The 18,580-nt window shown below is 37.9% G+C and overlaps 2 protein-coding genes across 4 annotated transcripts in view; one reads left to right on the top strand and one right to left on the bottom strand.

Annotated features, from left to right (window-relative positions):
* Positions 1-11,857, bottom strand: part of tax1bp1b (Tax1 (human T-cell leukemia virus type I) binding protein 1b) — a 28,489-nt gene extending 16,632 nt beyond the window's left edge. For all 3 annotated transcript variants that reach the window (XM_066715651.1, XM_066715652.1, XM_066715653.1), the window contains exons 1-5: positions 11,763-11,857; positions 6,905-7,105; positions 1,412-1,514; positions 1,062-1,249; positions 482-640 (exon numbers count right to left, since the gene is read on the bottom strand). In XM_066715651.1, the coding sequence (XP_066571748.1) occupies positions 482-640; positions 1,062-1,249; positions 1,412-1,514; positions 6,905-7,081 (627 nt within the window). In that variant the 5' untranslated portion in view covers positions 7,082-7,105; positions 11,763-11,857. The remainder of the gene's footprint in view (positions 1-481; positions 641-1,061; positions 1,250-1,411; positions 1,515-6,904; positions 7,106-11,762) is intronic.
* Positions 11,858-12,955: 1,098 nt separating this feature from the next.
* The window catches only part of LOC136760313 (3-hydroxyisobutyrate dehydrogenase, mitochondrial), a 40,061-nt gene continuing 34,436 nt past the window's right edge, over positions 12,956-18,580 (top strand). Inside the window, exons 1-2 of the mRNA XM_066715650.1 lie at positions 12,956-13,099; positions 17,269-17,429. Coding sequence (XP_066571747.1) covers positions 13,030-13,099; positions 17,269-17,429 — 231 coding nt within the window. The 5' untranslated portion in view covers positions 12,956-13,029. The remainder of the gene's footprint in view (positions 13,100-17,268; positions 17,430-18,580) is intronic.

Here is an 18,580-nt window from a genome sequence, read left to right as displayed (position 1 = left end):
ACAAGGTTACGTTAATTAACTAAAATATTTGACAAGCCAGGCAACTGTTGTGATTACAGAAGATTTTTCCCATAATGCCTTGTGCTGGGTACCATATAACAAAATAATCCTTCGTGTTTTGAAGTTTAGGATGTCAATTTAAAAGGATGAAAATGAGTCGACCGTTTCCTTCATATAAAAATATTCATACTACAGAATTTTGCAGAAGTGAAATTCGTTTAAAATCGACAAAATAGTGAAATCGAAAAGATCCACATTAGATGTTCACAATGTCAATGAATAACGTCGGCAAAGTTGATGAAAGACGTCTCAATATGCTGCTGCGCAATTACAAGCGTATTTCCCTCTTTACCAGCAACGTCCGGTCACGACACTAACTTCAAGAGCGCGATGGTGCCGAAGATGAGATTGAAACAATATTGCTACAGCACGAGCAACCCAAGTCCACACAGCTCTGACATTACCACAGCTTTCCTCTTACCTTGGAGTCCTTCCTCAGTTGGGCGCAGGTCTCCTTCTCTTCCTCACACAGTTTCTCCAGTTTCGTAGTCTCCTCTTGCAGCCGATCATTTTCCTTCTGTAGTTCCGAGATCACTTTCAGTAACTCTTGTTTCTCCTTGTTGGCTTCCTCGATTTTGTGCTGCATGAACCCAAGAGCAAACGTTAGAACAGATCATTGCACAGAACTATGAATACACACATAGATCATGGGCGGATTGTTATCATCATCATCCTTATTATCATGGCTGCTTCTTGCTTTGTTCATTTTTTTTTTTTGCCAAATCTTGTTTTTCTGCACAATGCAACATGGCCCAGTAGAACAGCTGAACTCAAAGCTGAAAACCCTCAATGCAAAAACAGGTGCCACTTCTCAACTCTCATCAATTAATCAGTTCCTCTTTTTCTGGTTGCCACGGTTTGCGAAGACGTTGCAAACGATGGGCTTGATGGATCTCCGCCCACCAGGCCCAACGTTTGCCAAGTCACCACCATCCTGTTTGCGTTTTCTCTCTCTACATCCTCGGAGGGCACAGAATTGACATGGACCGGTGGAAGCACACCTCCAGGAATCCCGCCTTGGTCGTCACCACCAGTATGTCCGAGTTGTTCTCATCCTCCATGGTGAGCAGTTCGTCGGTGGGGGTGCTGGCCCGGAACTGGAAAGGCGTGCTGGCTCCTCGTATTTCCCCCTTATGGGTGACGTAACAGAACTGGTAAAACTCCCCGTCATCATTTGGAACGTAGTATCCTGTGGAAGAGATGGTGCATCCACCATTAATCAATATCTCACCACGTAATAACCTGATAAGACTTCACATTTTCAAAACTAGTTTTCAGACGTTTAAGAGGTGTTCGTTTCAATAAAAAAAAAAAAAAAAAGTGGTTTGGAAACGAGAGAATTACAATTTACCTTGAAATACCAGCACACGGTTAACCGAGGTTCCTTCCACATAGTTGTCGGGAAGAGGTGACCACAAGAAAGTGTAATAATCTCGAGCTGTACTCCAGCCAACCTGCAGAGAAGAAAACAACGCCATTACAGGCCTTAATTATACAGGCGCTGTAGTCCTTATGTCAGCTATAAAACACTTAAAGGCACATGTTCGCATTCTTCCACGAACACGGTCATCTTTTTTTGTGTAACAATTAGTGTTTGAGTGCAATGAATGTCTTTTTTAGAAGATATTTTATACATTTAAATAATCTATAGGAGATGGTTTAAAAATACCATGCAACAAGTGTCATTTTGTCTAAGAATCATTACAATGTGCAAAAAATAACACCATACAGTTTATGATTATATTTAATAAACTGTTTAACCAATATTCTGTGTATATAATTTTGACTTTTAAATCTCACAATTCAAACCTGTACACAAACAAACCCTACTAAAACACCACTTAATTATTACAGTAGGCTATAACTTAAAAGTGATATTTCTATCAAATCAAATGGTGGGACAGGATACGGGTGTATGTTTTTGTATTACATTCATTTTATTTTAAGAAAGCAGTTGAAGCCATAAGTGTTTATGTAGCCAGGTTTGTTACACTGAGGTTTGGGATCGGGTTGTTGCAGTAAAAGTAAAAAAAAAAAAAAAAAAAAATAGGTGAAAATTTTACATGTACTTTAAAATTGAAGCAGAGATGTAGTTATATACATTTTATGTGTTGCTAACTGATGCCTGATGAGGGGGAGCAGAAAAAATACATCCATAATGTAAACCCTCAATCATAAAGCTGTCAGTTTCACTCAATGGCATAAGGGGACAGACGAATAACGATCTTCACGCCCAACTGAAATCTGGAACTTTCTCGGCTTCGGAAAAGTTTAATGGCAAATTTTCCAACTTAGCAACAAGTACTGTAACTAATTTAGCTCGGCTTCAAAAGGCACCATACATGCGGCTTTGTTACAGATATTATTTTTTTATTCCCGAACATTAGAATTAAAAAATAATAATAAAATCCTTGCAGAATTTGGTACAAATGTTCAAAAAACTTTTAAAGTTTTCTAAAAGGGTTCCAGCAGTTAATTTAATTTAATTTATGAAAATCAAGGGAATCATTTAAGTACCACTGTTTTTTTTTTTTTATTTATTCAAATGCATTTTCTCCTCTGTGTGTTGTGCCGTCCTTTTCTAACAAACGCTACTTGCCACCAAAAGGAAGAGAGAATTTCCTTTAAGTTACGGAGAAGTATGTTGAAATACAGCTATTTATGTGTACCAAAACTCACTGAATTCACTTTTCTACAGTAACTTGATACATTTTTTCCTCGATATATATCAGATGGAGAGAGTAAAACAGCTCTAGGCAAGGTTTTATTTAATATTAACGGTTTCAATCTAATTTAAATTGCAACATAATCTGGTAGAAAAAATAGTTATGTCCTAAATATTTTGTATTTATTTTTGTCTCAGTTATTCTTGTGACCAAACATAGAACAAAGCACTGAAACATTAATATACTGTGAAAAATACTGGTAAAAACATTACTACTGTTTTGAATCAAAATTCATATCACAATTTGGAAAATGTTGATAATTTTAAGAAGATAATTTTAAGTAAAACGAACATGCAATAGTCCTTTAGCAGCATGTATTTACAAGATTGATTTAAGAAAGGAAAAAAAGCATTTAAATACATGAATCATTTGATAGTGTGCAGTTCTGCAACACAGTGACAGCTTAATTATAAATTTCATGTTTGCTTTCTGCGAACCCTCCCAGGCAACACTCCCAACTCCAGGGCTCGAGAGCTCTCATATAACGCCGCTTTTAACCTTTTATACATTTTGCCGTATCAAAGAGGTGATTGATTTAGCTGCTGCACGTTCAGACGGGAGTAAACAAGACACAGTCCATGTCAAAATGAAATTATCATGGCACACACAGCAGGGAAATTCTGATTTTCATAACACTTTATAACAAATGATATGTATAATAATATACTTGTGATAATATAATGGTGATTGATAATGCAGTGCCAACATTGCAATTCATATCAGATTTCCAACAGAGATTCACCCCTCCTCACAGTATTACTGTAGTGAGAGATCATAGTTAATGTTTGAATGAATAAGACTAGACTACATTATACATGTGCACACACACGGACACACACACAATTCTGAATACACAGAAAGCACTTGCCTTTTATAAAAAACTTAAAAACCAGCAAAACCAACCTGCACAAACGATGAGTAATTTTAACCCAGCAACTGGAAACTGTGAGTCTGTTGTCTCAGATTTGTGTGTAAATACACCAACAAGCTATGATTTGGGATGTGTGGTATACAGAGGAAAATGTAGATGGAGTCTTTCCTCAAACTGACAGTGCCACAACCCGTCACTAGGGGGCAGTGCGCTCTCATAAACTGTCACCACACAGCACTCTGGTTCAGTCCCGGAAAATCACCTTCAGGCCAGTGACTCACACCCCAGGTATCTCTCTGACTATTGAGCAAGAGCAGCATTACATAAAGCATGTGTCATGTATTTTGAAAAGGTATTGTCATAAGTACTGGTTTTCTGAGGTTTGCTGAAGCATAGATCATCTTTAAGCTGGCAACACATGAAGACAGACAAACTGCAGGGCCTGGTCCGACTTCCATTCAGCTCTACTGAACAGACGATCAAAAGCATTCCCGAAACAGTCAGAGCATTGTTGGGATGCATAGCTTGTCTTTAATGAAATAATAGCTTGTTTGTGATTCTCATGTATTTTGTCATGGTAATTGATTGATCCAAATTATAATAATAATAATAATAATATTAATAATAATAATAATAATCAGGCAATGCTCAGAGGAAGCTCATGAGTGTAACACAAAGCCACCCAAAGTAAAACATAACACTAAGCTGCAATTATATAAAGATGGATCTTTTTGTTGGCTGATGTTTGTACACATGGAAAAACACATTTGTCACATTTTCCTCTTGGATTTGACAAGTGTATTGGAAGCTATGAAAATGAAATGCAAATGATAAACTTGATCCTGCTACACACTTTTTAAACAGGTCTAATGAGAAACAACGTAATTATATCAAGTACACAACAGGATGTGCATAAGGGGGGAAACCAAGTTAAGAGTTCAGATCTCATTCCTAGTTGAACAGATTCAGAGCTGGACGTTTGATTTCTTGGAATAAATCAATTTAATGCTCAAGTCTCTAACAGAAGTAGTTTCTTATCAATTATGCAACGTCTCATTTTAGTATTCTCATAACTGAAGGAGTCTGGACAACTGCAGTCTGGAAAGTAAAGACCAAACCTTCAGTGCTTTTGCCAACTTGCATATTTCATATTACAATGTTTATCAATGTGTCTTGTGCACACAAAATAGATCATACATTCACAATTATTATAGGTTTTATTGTGGTAGATTTAGCATGGGCATTACTTACTGGGGTTTTTCCACATGAATCAAACTTCAGCATCTGATACTTTCTGATATGACTGATCAGTTCTGACTAATCAGTTCTTTGTCTTTAGGTTTGCCTGAACCATCCGATTTTCTTTTTCTGGGGGGGTTGCTGGTTTCTTGTCTTCTCTTTTCTCACCAAAACATAGGGGCCGCAATATTTATAATGCGATTGCTCAAATCCAAGTCAGTTAGAAGGAAAATACATTTAACAATTAAAAATAATGATCATGGATCTGTTTTTCTCAATGTCTTGGACCCGACGGCAGAGGCACAATTTGTTGTAGTGAAAGCATAAGTAACTCAGTGGGTTATTAGACTTTAACAACTCATTCCATATAAATGTTTATGAGCCAAAGTATTACCTCCTCTACTGAATACAGCCGTTTCAATACAAATTTATTAAGCAGTGCAATTTCAGTGGATCGAGGGAAATGACCTCATCGAGCAAGAAGCCCAGGAACTGGTTTAATTTATTTCAAAAGTGGATCTACTTGTTCAATGCATTCTACACGGCTTTTCTGTTTGTTAGCATATGAGGTTGAGTGAGCACTATTAAAAAAACTAGACACACAGTTTAATCTAATTAAAATATGTTTGATATCTAGAATTTATGATTGTTTGTTATTATTCATATTATTATTTTACAAGTGATGGAAGTAGTAAATCATATTGTCACAACTTGGCACAAATTTGCAACACATTTAAATAACCAGCACGACCAGAAAGAGAGGGAGAATGCATTTGAAAAACTGTGAGGCAATGAACATGGTCTAGAAATGATGGATTTAAATATTTAATAAAACTATTATTCGTCCATGTATTTTACCTAAAGTGTCTTGACTCAATACCCAAAGGCATTATTATATCAAATTGAACTTTATTGTCCTGTTACCACCAGTACATCTATATCTATTAATTGACCTTTACGCCATTAGGTAAAACATTTATTGACAATTTCCTCCTATAATAATCTTCCATGGGAACTATGGATATACTATTAAATTCAATTTCCTTCCCTGGAGACTTGATAAATCATGTGTGTAATCCTTTGAGGGACAGTATGTAATTTTTGTAACTAACATTGAATAGTTTTTCTTATCACAACTTCAGTCAGATGTGTAGGTAATGCCATCATTTTGAACATCAGTGTTTATATACAAACACACAATCTCACAATGGACACTTTTCTGCAGTGTTCAAAAGAAAAAACAAAAATTAAAGGATCACCTTTGCTGACAAATTAACCACCTTAAAAGTTAAGGAAAAGGGGATAGCACTGCAACTTAACTAAAACAGGTTTTGAAAATATGTCCCCTGGGTGATGGTACGTCAGGTTTTAAAGTACTGTGATGTTTAAAGCTACTCCTCATCACTCTTAGGACTGTCGATTGTCTTAGTAGGGAAAAGAACAACTCTCTACTTTTGGGATCTACCTGCTTCAACTTGGGTTTTATTTTATTCACCTGCAAACACATACTTAATTTACTTAAAACTGGGCAATATAACCTGGAACCAAGGAGGAAAACTAAAATATCTAAATACATGCTGCTATCTAAAAAGGTGACCGCAACCACCTTTAGTAAGGTTGTTGTCAGATTTGATTTTCTTTATCCAAAACTATAGTTCAAGTTAATCTGTAACCAAGACTGTCACACCAACTTATTTCCCGTATAATATTTTCTTGTAACAACCAAGAATGAGCAATGCTTAAATACTTCCAGTGACTCAGAAAATTCCTTGATCACAATTACAGTGAACACAACACACTAACTCATTCTTTCATATATAAAGGGAGGGGGGTTGGATTATGTAGATGCATAGCAGCATAGCTTATTTAAGCAGCTTGAAAACAAAAGGAAGCTCGGTTTTTCAAGTGCTGACCTGTGATGCGGTTTTAAAAGTGTTACAATAGAGCAATCTGCCCGTCTACTGTGCAACTGAGAATCTAAAGCAAAACACAGGAAACACATTCTTACCTTGAAAATGCCAACCCAGTCCTTCTGGTGGGGTTTGATGTACTGGGTGAGAGTATAGTGACATTCGAGGGCTGCGTGAGGAATGTAACTTTTCCCTACATTTTGAAAGATCACATGCGCAAAGTTGGATGTTTCCATTGTGCTGGTGGGCGATGAGCCTTCTTGGAAGAATGCCATTTTCTTTTTTAATAATGGTTTTCACTGTGGGGGGAAAACAGAAAACATGACAATATAGGATTGTTTTCTATGGCATTTACATCAGTCTAAAATGCAAAAGCGTCACTTACTTTGTAAAGTAAAAATAAAAACTCTGGTACACTTCAATCACTACAGTGTAGCCTGTAGCTTCAGAAAAGCTCGAGGAACACACTGGGGACACACTAAATAATGGCACCTGTAAATCTTTAACTGCAATATTCTATTATTTTCCCCTCAGTTGTTAATGCATTTTAATTATGTTAATGTAACAGAATAAAACTGATTTACACTTATTCTAAGGGCAAAGAAAACAGGCAACATCACACAGTACAAGCCAACTGTATACACCTTGACAATACAGCTCCACAGCAGACATGAATACTCGATTTGAAGATGTACAGTGAGGGAAAAAAGTATTTGATCCCCTGCTGATTTTGTACGTTTGCCCACTGACAAAGAAATGATCAGTCTATAATTTTAATGGTAGGTGTATTTTAACATTGAGAGACAGAATAACAAAAAAAAAATCCAGAAAAAAGCATTTCAAAAAAGTTATAAACTGATTTGCATGTTAATGAGGGAAATAAGTATTTGATCCCCTATCAATCAGCAAGATTTCTGGCTCCCAGGTGTCTCTCTTAAAGGGAGTGCTCCTAATCTCAGCTCGTTACCTGTATAAAACACACCTGTCCACAGAAGCAATCAATCAATCAGATTCCAAACTCTCCACCATGGCCAAGACCAAAGAGCTGTCCAAGGATGTCAGGGACAAGATTGTAGACCTACACAAGGCTGGAATTGGCTACAAGACCATCACCAAGCAGCTTGGTGAGAAGGTGACAACAGTTGGTGCGATTATTCGCAAATGGAAGAAACACAAAATAACTGTCAGTCTCCCTCGGTCTGGGGCTCCATGCAAGATCTCACCTCGTGGAGTTTCAATGATCATGAGAACGGTGAGGAATCAGCCCAGAACTACACGGGAGGATCTTGTTAATGATCTCAAGGCAGCTGGGACCATAGTCACCAAGAAAACAATTGGTAACACACTACGCCATGAAGGACTGAAATCCTGCAGCGCCCGCAAGGTCCCCCTGCTCAAGAAAGCACATGTACAGACCCGTCTGAAGTTTGCCAACATCTGAATGATTCAGAGGAGAACTGGGTGAAAGTGTTGTGGTCAGATGAGACCAAAATCGAGCTCTTTGGCATCAACTCAACTCGCCGTGTTTGGAGGAGGAGGAATGACCCCAAGAACACCATCCCCACCGTCAAACATGGAGGTGGAAACATTATGCTTTGGGGGTGTTTTTCTGCTAAGGGGACAGGACAACTGCACCACATCAAAGGGACGATGGACGGGGCCATGAACCGTCAAATCTTGGGTGAGAACCTCCTTCCCTCAGCCAGGGCATTGAAAATGGGTTGTGGATGGGTATTCCAGCATGACAATGACCCAAAACACACAGCCAAGGCAACAAAGGAGTGGCTCAAGAAGAAGCACATTAAGGTCCTGGAGTGGCCTAGCCAGTCTCCAGACCTTAATCCCATAGAAAACCTGTGGAGGGAGCTGAAGGTTCGAGTTGCCAAACGTCAGCCTCGAAACCTTAATGACTTGGAGAGGATCTGCAAAGAGGAGTGGGACAAAATCCCTCCTGAGATGTGTGCAAACCTGGTGGCCAACTACAAGAAACGTCTGACCTCTGTGATTGCCAACAAGGGTTTTGCCACCAAGTACTAAGTCGAAGGGGTCAAATACTTATTTCCCTCATTAACATGCAAATCAATTTATAACTTTTTTGAAATGCGTTTTTCTGGATTTTTTTGTTGTTATTCTGTCTCTCACTGTTAAAATACACCTACCATTAAAATTATAGACTGATCATTTCTTTGTCATTGGGCAAACATACAAAATCAGCAGGGGATCAAATACTTTTTTCCCCTCACTGTACATCCTACCCTACAAATGGTGATAAATCAATCAATCGTGTTTGGTTTGGTATAGCACTCTTCACAACAATCTGTCACAGAATGCTTTAACAGATTTAAAACAGACAAGGATACGATTACTTTTAACACAGTAGTCAAGGCACTGAGGAGAGCAAACAAAGAACTCCACAGATGAGAAATACATCTCTGACGGTCCCAAGCCCAATGGCGACTAGTTAATAGTGAGGATGGACCGATGGAGTGAGTTTTCCTTGTGCTTAAAGCAGATGTGCAGTCATCGAGGACCAGCTGGGTCAGTCAACTGGCAGGGAGGAGTCTGTGGACTCATGCGTCATGACCAAGCTCATGCAGCCAAACATCCAGGTGACTAAGCAACTCTTCTTTATTTTGCAAACACTCGAAGCTCGAAAAGAGAGGCAACACCAACAATTAATGTGAATACAAAGTTAAGATTATTAAGATTGTGGGAGGAAAAAGGGCTTTAAATAGAACTGCATTGTTGATTCAACCACCAAAAAAATCTTGGTGTTTTTTTGCCAAAAAGTATTACTTCATCTTTTAATCACAGTAATTGCTTATGGGGCAGCCTATGATTTACTATTATAGTGATTTGGTTGTTCCTATTAAGCAAAGTACTGCAATTCTGAGTCTGAATTAATAGCATTCAAAAGACTGCCAACAGCAAATGAGCTTCAGTAATTATGGCAAGATCTGTGTGTAAAGTGGTATAGCAAAATATATTGTGGCTAACAGGTGGCACAGAATATAGCAACTTCCTGTTCCTTAATTTCTGGAAAACCACAAACAGAGTCCTTCAGATGCTTTGAATACAACATGACATGGCCACGCTATCCCACAAGGAAGTGGTGGATATTGTTTCCACATCATCACCATTTGAAAAAGACCTGCCCACCTTGCACTTACTGCCTCAACCACCACTGGATTCTAGTTCAGAATTGATCTCGTCCACCATTTTAGTTTAGCAGCAAAATAGAATCCCCATTTGATATATTCAATGTCGAAAGAATAAAGACATGTTGCACAAATATGCAAATCAAGTGTATGAGGCCTTTACCTCTGGCTGCAGTGAGTGAAATAATAGAGATGGTCTTATCTTATCACGTCAGCCATGGACATTGCACAACAGCCACTGACTCGGGTCGGGAGTGAGCAGACAGAAAAAATTCCAACAACATCTGTGTCTCCGGACACCACTTACTGTTGCCGACATTACACGAGCCCTTTTGCTCATACATATATCAATCATTCCAATCAATCTTCAAAACAGGACAATAAACAGCTAGCTGAAAGAACTACTAGGAGAAAAGATAAAAGCGAAACCAACAATGCAATGTTTCAGCAAATGATAGCAAATTTCAACTAGGTGTTGTCTTCCTCCCATTCCTGATTACACAGAAGTTAACTGAAATATGTGAAACTCCCCTTGCACTGTTTCTTCCAATGACCCGTGGCTTGCGTTTTGAAATAGATTGCTCCTATGTGTACATATTTTAATTTAAACAAAGGGATAACACCTGTATTCATCATTTCAGAAAATAATTATAGCCATATTATTTTAATGTGGATGCAGGTACCAGGAGCCCCAACTTGGGTGTGAGAGAGGGGACTGTCAGTGCCTCCCCCAGTACTCAAACAAAGTAATGATGAGAGGCTACAAACTACAAATCTGTAATGTACTGAAATGGCCAAGTAAATATTGAGAGGTGGCAGAGTAACCTGCATAACGGCAAATGTGCAATAAATACAAATATGAAATATATATAAGTATACTGTGCTAAGAGAAGCAGGCATCCTAAGAAGAGGGAAAAATGCTTTTGATTTTCATTCGTAAAAGTTTGCCGAAATTTCCCAGTCGTTCAATTTCCCCTTACCTAAGAAGGTCGTCTCGACTGCGCTGAGTAAGAACAGCATGATCTACACTGCGTACATTCCCAAAGCCCGCCCACGCCGTCACCGGATTGGTTCGCTGCCTTTGTTGACATTCTAGAAGACAACGATTCTCGCCCGGGATTGGCCAGCGTCCTTGCAAATCTAGACTCGTATTGACATCAAACACTAATACCGTGTCGCGTAATTTGGGTTAAATACCCCCTACAGTGCGTGAGAAATGGCGAGGAAAGATTGTTTCTACTGATCAAATCAAACATTCCTGCTAAATAATAATAAAAGAGAAAACCTGTTTTCAGTCTGCTGAAGATATCTCGAGATACATGCGCACCTGGGGACGCCTGATACATTATTGACATGAATACGCAGGATTATATATTCAATAACAGCGTATTATCACTCAAAACAAAGGACTGGGACTGAAAACAGGTCTCTCAGCTTTACACACCCGATTGGAAACACGTTGTTTTCTGTCCAGCTTTAGAAAGGGCCAGTAGGCCGCGTCAAGAGTTACCCACCAACAGAAACTAATGTTTACATGACCAGTGTCTTGTCTTCTGGACCAGTACAAACACCCCACGCATCGGCTATCCGACGTTTTATCCACCATATTGCCATTTCCTTCATGACTTACAAGTCCTTGATCTAGTCGCTACTATTATTAAACAGATAGCAATCCAGAAACAGAAAACGTAACCTAATTTCAAGATACTGTGGACTGCGAGATCATATTCATATTGTCTCCAAGAAAGACTAAAACAAGCGGTATCCACGTATACATGTGTCAATAAGGTTTCCATACCTGTTTCGTTATGAAAACGAAGTCAAACCCAAGTTATCTGTGCAAATCGTTACTGACGCAGCTCCGCCGCCAACAGCCCCGTCGTCCTTCCTGAAGTGGGAAACGGCGCTACGTCACTTCCTGGTTATTTAATCTCGGTGGCATCAGCTGAGGAGGTCACGATTCGTGTATTATTATTATTATAACTGCATGACGGAATCTAGAAGCTTCGTTTGTTTTTATATTTTGTACTAATATATATATATACACACATTTTGAATAACGTTGCTTTCATTATTATGAGGTTGATTACCATCGAACACTTTAAAGAGCAACAGAAAAGGAAAAAACAATATATTAATCTGCATACCTGTTATTAAACAGTTCAGGAGCATGTATTATAATCTATAAATCGCCTTTATATAAGGTTCTTTATATTTTAACCACTATATGTCAATTCATGTTCAGTGCCTAAAATACATATAAAGGCACGGTCTGATCTTAACATTTCTGCATGAAATACCACTATAATAGTCTCTTACTGGTGTCTGTGCAGGAATAATCGTTTTCTAGTCTTTGAACCATCTGGATGCTGGTCCACATCAAATACAATATTTAACAGATCACAAGTGTTATGTTTATTGGCATGGTATCTTGAATGAACCTTGCACTTTTATTTTATTGAGTTTGTTTAGCACACAAAGATTCAACGATATAACAATAATTTGGCATAATACATCATACATTAATATACTCAAATTGCATTGAAAAACTTACTTAAAAAGTACTTAGATAAACACACACATATGAACACACTCACTTTAAGTTAATACATATTGCAGACACATACATCCCTGCTCATCATAAGGACACCCAGACATGGTTACTGCATGACTGTACTATGACTATGATGTTAAATTTGATCTCGTAAACATTTGGGGGTAATGCATTATTTATTTTGATGTAAATGACATTTGCATTCAGTTTAAAATCGTTCATTCAAATACTATGACGTCATCCACCAACGATGCCTTCCTTTGGAAAGCATTCTTCCTTAAAATAATGACATTAATATAAAAACGTCCCGTAATCTCTGATACCAGGTAAACTACACAAAATCATAACGCCAAGGTAACATATAGGATATCCCACCTCACCCTAGCTGTGATTGGTTAAATCCCCCAGCTATTGTGTCTCCATTGGAGCACAAAGCTGTCAATCTTGTCCCGCCCCCTTACTTCCTGGATCGATAGTGTCAGTGCAGCGCTGAGGTCAAGGGGAAAGAAGCATGGCCGCCTTATTCAGAGGGTCCCGAAACTTGTTGCAACGCTGTAATAAACATGTCAACTTGGCACTTGGTAAGGTATCCTTTTCCTCTCCGTGAAGTGACCCTTTGTAGGAGAATATACTAATGTAAAATGAAGGGATACTAACTACATTTTGCATGTACTTATTCCTGTGTGTATGTGGTGCTAACTTGATGTTTTATTTCTGTGCATTATTCGCCAATCATTAATATTAAGTATTTATAGTTTGATATATGTTTATATGTCTCGAAAATGAGCTGTATCAATGCCCATATTTAGTTGAAAGTGCGTTTGCTGTTGTACACACGTAGGCACAAAATATGCATTTTCTATCAACCTTCAGATTTAATTTAACGTTGTACAGTGGTGCAGTATTAATGAACTTCAGCTAGTTGGGAGATAATGAGGAAATATTAATTTTGCTGCTGTCATAATGGCTGTCCTGCCATTGTGAATTCCCCAGCTTTTTAATGACATAACAACATGCTGCAGTCTGTGTTAGCTTGTTTCACTGTCCTTGCTATACATACACTATTAACAGTTTTAGTCATGAGGTTGGCAAGTTTGGCTTTAGTTGAGGCAACCATCCCTGACCCATATTTTACATTCATCACACACACTGTATCAAACTCAATTGTTCGTACTATTTTATAATATTGTATGTTATCCACTACTTTATATATGCATGCACCACCCATCGTTTATCTTCTTTAGATACTTTTATGTTGCATGACCTCTATCTAGAATAAGCCTCCTTCACATTCTGCCTGATTGAATTTTGCAGGTACTTTAGTAGATAACATTTTTTCAAGGGTAGGCAAATAAAATGTGGTCCACAGTCAGTGTTGTAGTTTTTCGATGTCACATTGTGTCACTGGGGAAAAGTGTGTGTGTGTGTGTGTGTGTGTGTGAGAGAGAGAGAGCGAGAGACAGAGAGAGAGATACGGATTTTAATATAGATTAAATTAAAGCTTCGTTGCAATATTTTTGGTTAAAAAGTTAGGGAGATCTAAGTTTTACATGTTTTCTTAGAAATATGTGAATTTCTTCCCAACAAAGTGGGCATTAAATCAAAGATTAATCTCTCTTGTAAACACTTGTGGTAGATTTTGTTATCAATTGACTAAATTAACTTATTTTATTGCAGAAGCGAAAAGTCCGTAGTGGCTTAGGTACATACGTACAGTTTAAACCCACATGTGTCCCAAATAAGACCACAAGAGTTTTAATAGTAAATACTTCAAATTGTATTGATTAAGCACTTAATATTTTATAGATTATTGAATTCAGAACTCAAATAACCAACCTAACCAATTAAAACTGTATTTTTATATTATCTGAGACTTAATTTCCATCACATGGAATTGTTGCACTTGTAGAGGCAGTTTGCTCTGCTGGGTGTCGGGGTTGGGACCGGGGCTGTTGGGGCTGTGGGAGTCTGCACAGGTGCTTCAGAAAAAGGAGCCTGATTTGTGGACACTTGTCTGTCCACCCGGCTCTGACTCACAGGGAATATTCCAGTGCTCTCAAAGCCACCGATGATGTTCTCTGGCTTGAGAGCCGTGGAAAGCACATCAAGTTTCACAGGGAATTCCTCCTTTCAGATTTTGTCTGTGCTAGCACGGGAATGGCAGCACAGTTCTTTCCTCCATTACCTTTTGACTAAGGATGCACTGATCGGTCGGCCAACGATCAGTATCGGGACGATATGGCAATAAATTACTATATCGGCTAATGTCTGAACTGGAAGATATTTCGGACTGATATTTCTCTCTGATGGTGCAGCTTTTATTGCCTCTAACTAAGCATCCGATTTGTTCTATTCTACTCGTGTAGTTTTAACAAAATATGAATGATGCACACGAACTGCAATGCAGTTGTCCCATCCCCCCCAGACCTGGTCTTGTTCTATAGGCCAATAAATAATAGGAAAATATCGGTATCAGCCAATCTTGTTATATGGATATCGGTATCGGCCCAGATCATCCTTACTTTTGACTTCACCAAACACTGTCTTGTCCAGTGGCTGGAGGATGTGGGTGAGGTGAGATGGGAGCCGGAGAAACACAACCCCATTTTCTCTGGCCTTGGTCACAAGTGCCAAGGAAATATCTGAGGCATGACCATCCAAAAATTGAAACTCTTGGCAGTCCCATGTCAAAGATCTTTGGCAAAAAAAGCTTCTCAAAATACTCTTCTCTGTCCCTCCGTGATCCGCACAAAATTCGCAGCAAGCTTCCATCATGTTATTGCAGTGCCTATAATTTTTTTCTCTGCCTACCCATTTTGTCCCCATGATGAAAATAAGGTCAGTAGTTAAGTTAATTAATTAAATTGATTTATTCTGAGTAATATTAATGAATGTAAGGCATTTTAATTTGAGGTACAATGGGTTCTGGGCTTAGTGGGCTTATTAAGAACAACAGTGGTCCATGGGAAATTAACCTCAATCATTTTGTGTAACATTAATGTAAACATTTTAATCTTTTTAATAAAATACATTATTCTTTACAACTTAAACCATGTTTAATATTGTTGGTAGAACAAATTAAATAATTATTCTGCTTTCAAGCCATGTGCTAATATACTTTTCAAGGGTGCTTATAATTATATTATAATAATTGATAGATCATTAAATATCTGAAGAAGCTTCTAAAATGTTTTGATGTACTATGGTGATCAACAGTTTCTCAATTTTTTATGTTTTTGCATCTATCTGTGTGACCATCATTCTGACAGTGTCTCACGCTAACCCTGGAAACTCCTGAAGTCTATATTTTCAAATACAAAATACTGCTTTTAAATACCAAGCAAATTCATCATATAAGGTTTCATTTGATTTATGAATCTCTTAATTTTATAATTCTTATCAATATACACCAAGTTTGGTCACCAAATTCCAGAAAAATGGCTTCTTGGGAGGGCCCCTCATAAAGCAAAATTTTGGACAATGGCAGCACAAAGTCATACATAATATCCTCAAGTATAGTATAACTAAGAACAAAAATGTGATTGGCTCCGAATAAAAAGTAACATGACAGTAACAACTTTGTGCATTTTCTGTGAAATGGATCATCCTTCTAATATTTCCTCTTTTTTGTATTCAAAGTAAAAGAGCAAGTGGGCTTTATATGGTACATGGGCTTAATTGGGTCATTTCTCTAGTCTGAAAGTACATTTTATATTGTATTAGTTAGTCAGTCTCAACCTCACAACTCTCTCAACCTTTTAACATGTTGCTCAGTAGTTACTTGATTTCTTTCATTTTATCCAGAGACCAAGAAAATAGATAATATATTTATTAAATGCCAGGAGCAAAGTAAAGCTCTAACACAGCTGTAAAAACTTAGTGTTCATATCTTCTCATCCGGTACTTTGAAGACAAACCAGGAAACTGTGAGCCTGACTTATGAAATATATATTCTTTAAATTGCAGTGGCTGTGTTATGCACAAAGACACTAATGTTTCAGGTTATGTAAAATTGACCCTGCCAGTGAAATGCAAGGGCCCAAATGCAGCCATATCATGTTACCATATCATATGACTTTGTGCTGTCAGCAATAAAAGTGACAGTGAGAGGATACATTAATATCAGACAGGTCAAACCTACACAAGCTGAACATTATATGGTTCTGTTGGATGTAGCATTAGCAGACAGACAAATACCAAGTCAATTACGTAGTCCATTTGCATGTGGTATGAAATGGCCCTGCTGCTTTATGCACAGTTTGTTTCTTTAGTTTAAAATTTTAACAAAATATGAAAACCCTGTTTAAAGCACACTATGTTTAATTAATTAATGATCAGTAACTTGCAGCATTGGTCAAATGACCTAACCAGTACATTTTATTCAGGATTTTAACCAAGAAAAAGTACTTGTAGGCTATGTGTCCAAATTTAAGTATTCTATGCAAGTTCTTATTTCAACTTATCTTTCTAAATGTGTGTTTTCTGAGAGAGGCTGTGTGAACAGTTTTTTTATAAACTAGCTTAGTGTCCCAGCTGACACTGAGCACGTTGGCAGCCTCTTGGACACGGTAACCTTATTGCCTGTGCAGTGTGACTGAGGGATCCCACTATATTTATCATGTGGCATTTGGCTCTGATGCCTCCGCACTTTGATACTGTCACTGTGCCATTCCCCTCTAAAGTCTGTGTACAGTGCACTGAGTGCGAATTATGCAATTTAATTCATAGGTCTGTTGTGTGTTTTTTTCAGTGTCTTCAAGGGCCATGGCCTCTAAAACTCCAGTAGGTTTCATTGGTCTGGGTAACATGGGGAATCCCATGGCAAAAAACCTCCTGAAACACGGCTATCCAGTCATTGCTTCTGACGTTTTCCCAGAGTCATGCAAAGAAATCCAGGATTTAGGAGCACAGGTAAGGCGACACTGCTGCTGTCCAGTATTATAAGTGTGTGTTTTTTATACAAGATAATGTGATCTTTGCAAGGCTTTTGAACCTCACAGAGTAGGCTTTTGTTTTTGAAAAGCATCCTTTTGCGTTATTCAGATTTGATCTGGTTTTGTTATAGGGCAGTCATTTTCTTTGTGTCATGTGTAAATAATGTCTTGATAAGAACAGCAACTCCATTAGTTTCAAGCTTCAGGTTCACAATCTCATTCTTTGAACTCCCTTTTCTCTTTATTTTTTCAATTCCAAAAGTAAATATACATTTTATTCAAATTATTATAATGGTTACACCAGTATATATAGTGCCTGTAGAAAGTACACCTCTACACCTTGAACGTATTTAACATTTTCTTGTGTTGGTGCCTCAGAGTTTAATGCTTTAAAATGTGTATATTTTCCACTTGTCTACACCCCATACTCTACACTGTTAAGGGGGAAAAAGTTTTAATTGTGAAAAAATTATATATATTACAAATAAAAAAAACTCATAATTGGATAAGTCTCCACCCCTCTGAGTTTATTCTTAATCGAAGCTGTAATTGCTGCAAACGTTGCTGTGGGTCTGTTGGAATTAGGCATGCATGATGATATCGGCACGACATCGGTATCTGCCGATAAAAACTTTAGAACATTTCTGCCGATGTGCCTGGCTGATAAGGTGACGCGTTAACTATGCGCACACCATGACGCTAAATGTTTATTATGAGTGCCAGCAACAAGCTTCAGCATGTCAGCTGTATGGAAGTATTTCAAAGTATCTGAAACGCATAACAAAATTGCTATATGCAATGCTTGTAAAGTACCAGTGATGCGATAAGGGTTAAAATCACACTCCTTTAACACTACCAATTTAATTATGCATCTTAAGAGCCGTCATCCAGAACACCACAAAGAGTTTCTGACAAGTAGGCAAGAAAAAAGGCACTGGCGAAAATCTGACAGTCATTTCATAAAGCTGAAAAAAAAGATGTGTATATATCGGTATCGGCATCGGCAATCGGCCAAAATGAGTTTGAAAATATCTGCAAAAATCCAATATTGTGCATCCCTAGTTGGAATAGTTCTCTACCAGCTTTCTTCACCTAGATTTGGCAATATTTGACCATTCTTATTTACAA

Source organism: Amia ocellicauda, chromosome 10 (genome assembly GCF_036373705.1).
Source record: "Amia ocellicauda isolate fAmiCal2 chromosome 10, fAmiCal2.hap1, whole genome shotgun sequence".
NCBI classification, from domain to species: Eukaryota; Metazoa; Chordata; class Actinopteri; order Amiiformes; family Amiidae; genus Amia; species Amia ocellicauda.
The sequence above is the reverse complement of the archived record's forward strand: the minus strand, read 5'-3'. Positions and strand labels throughout refer to the sequence as shown.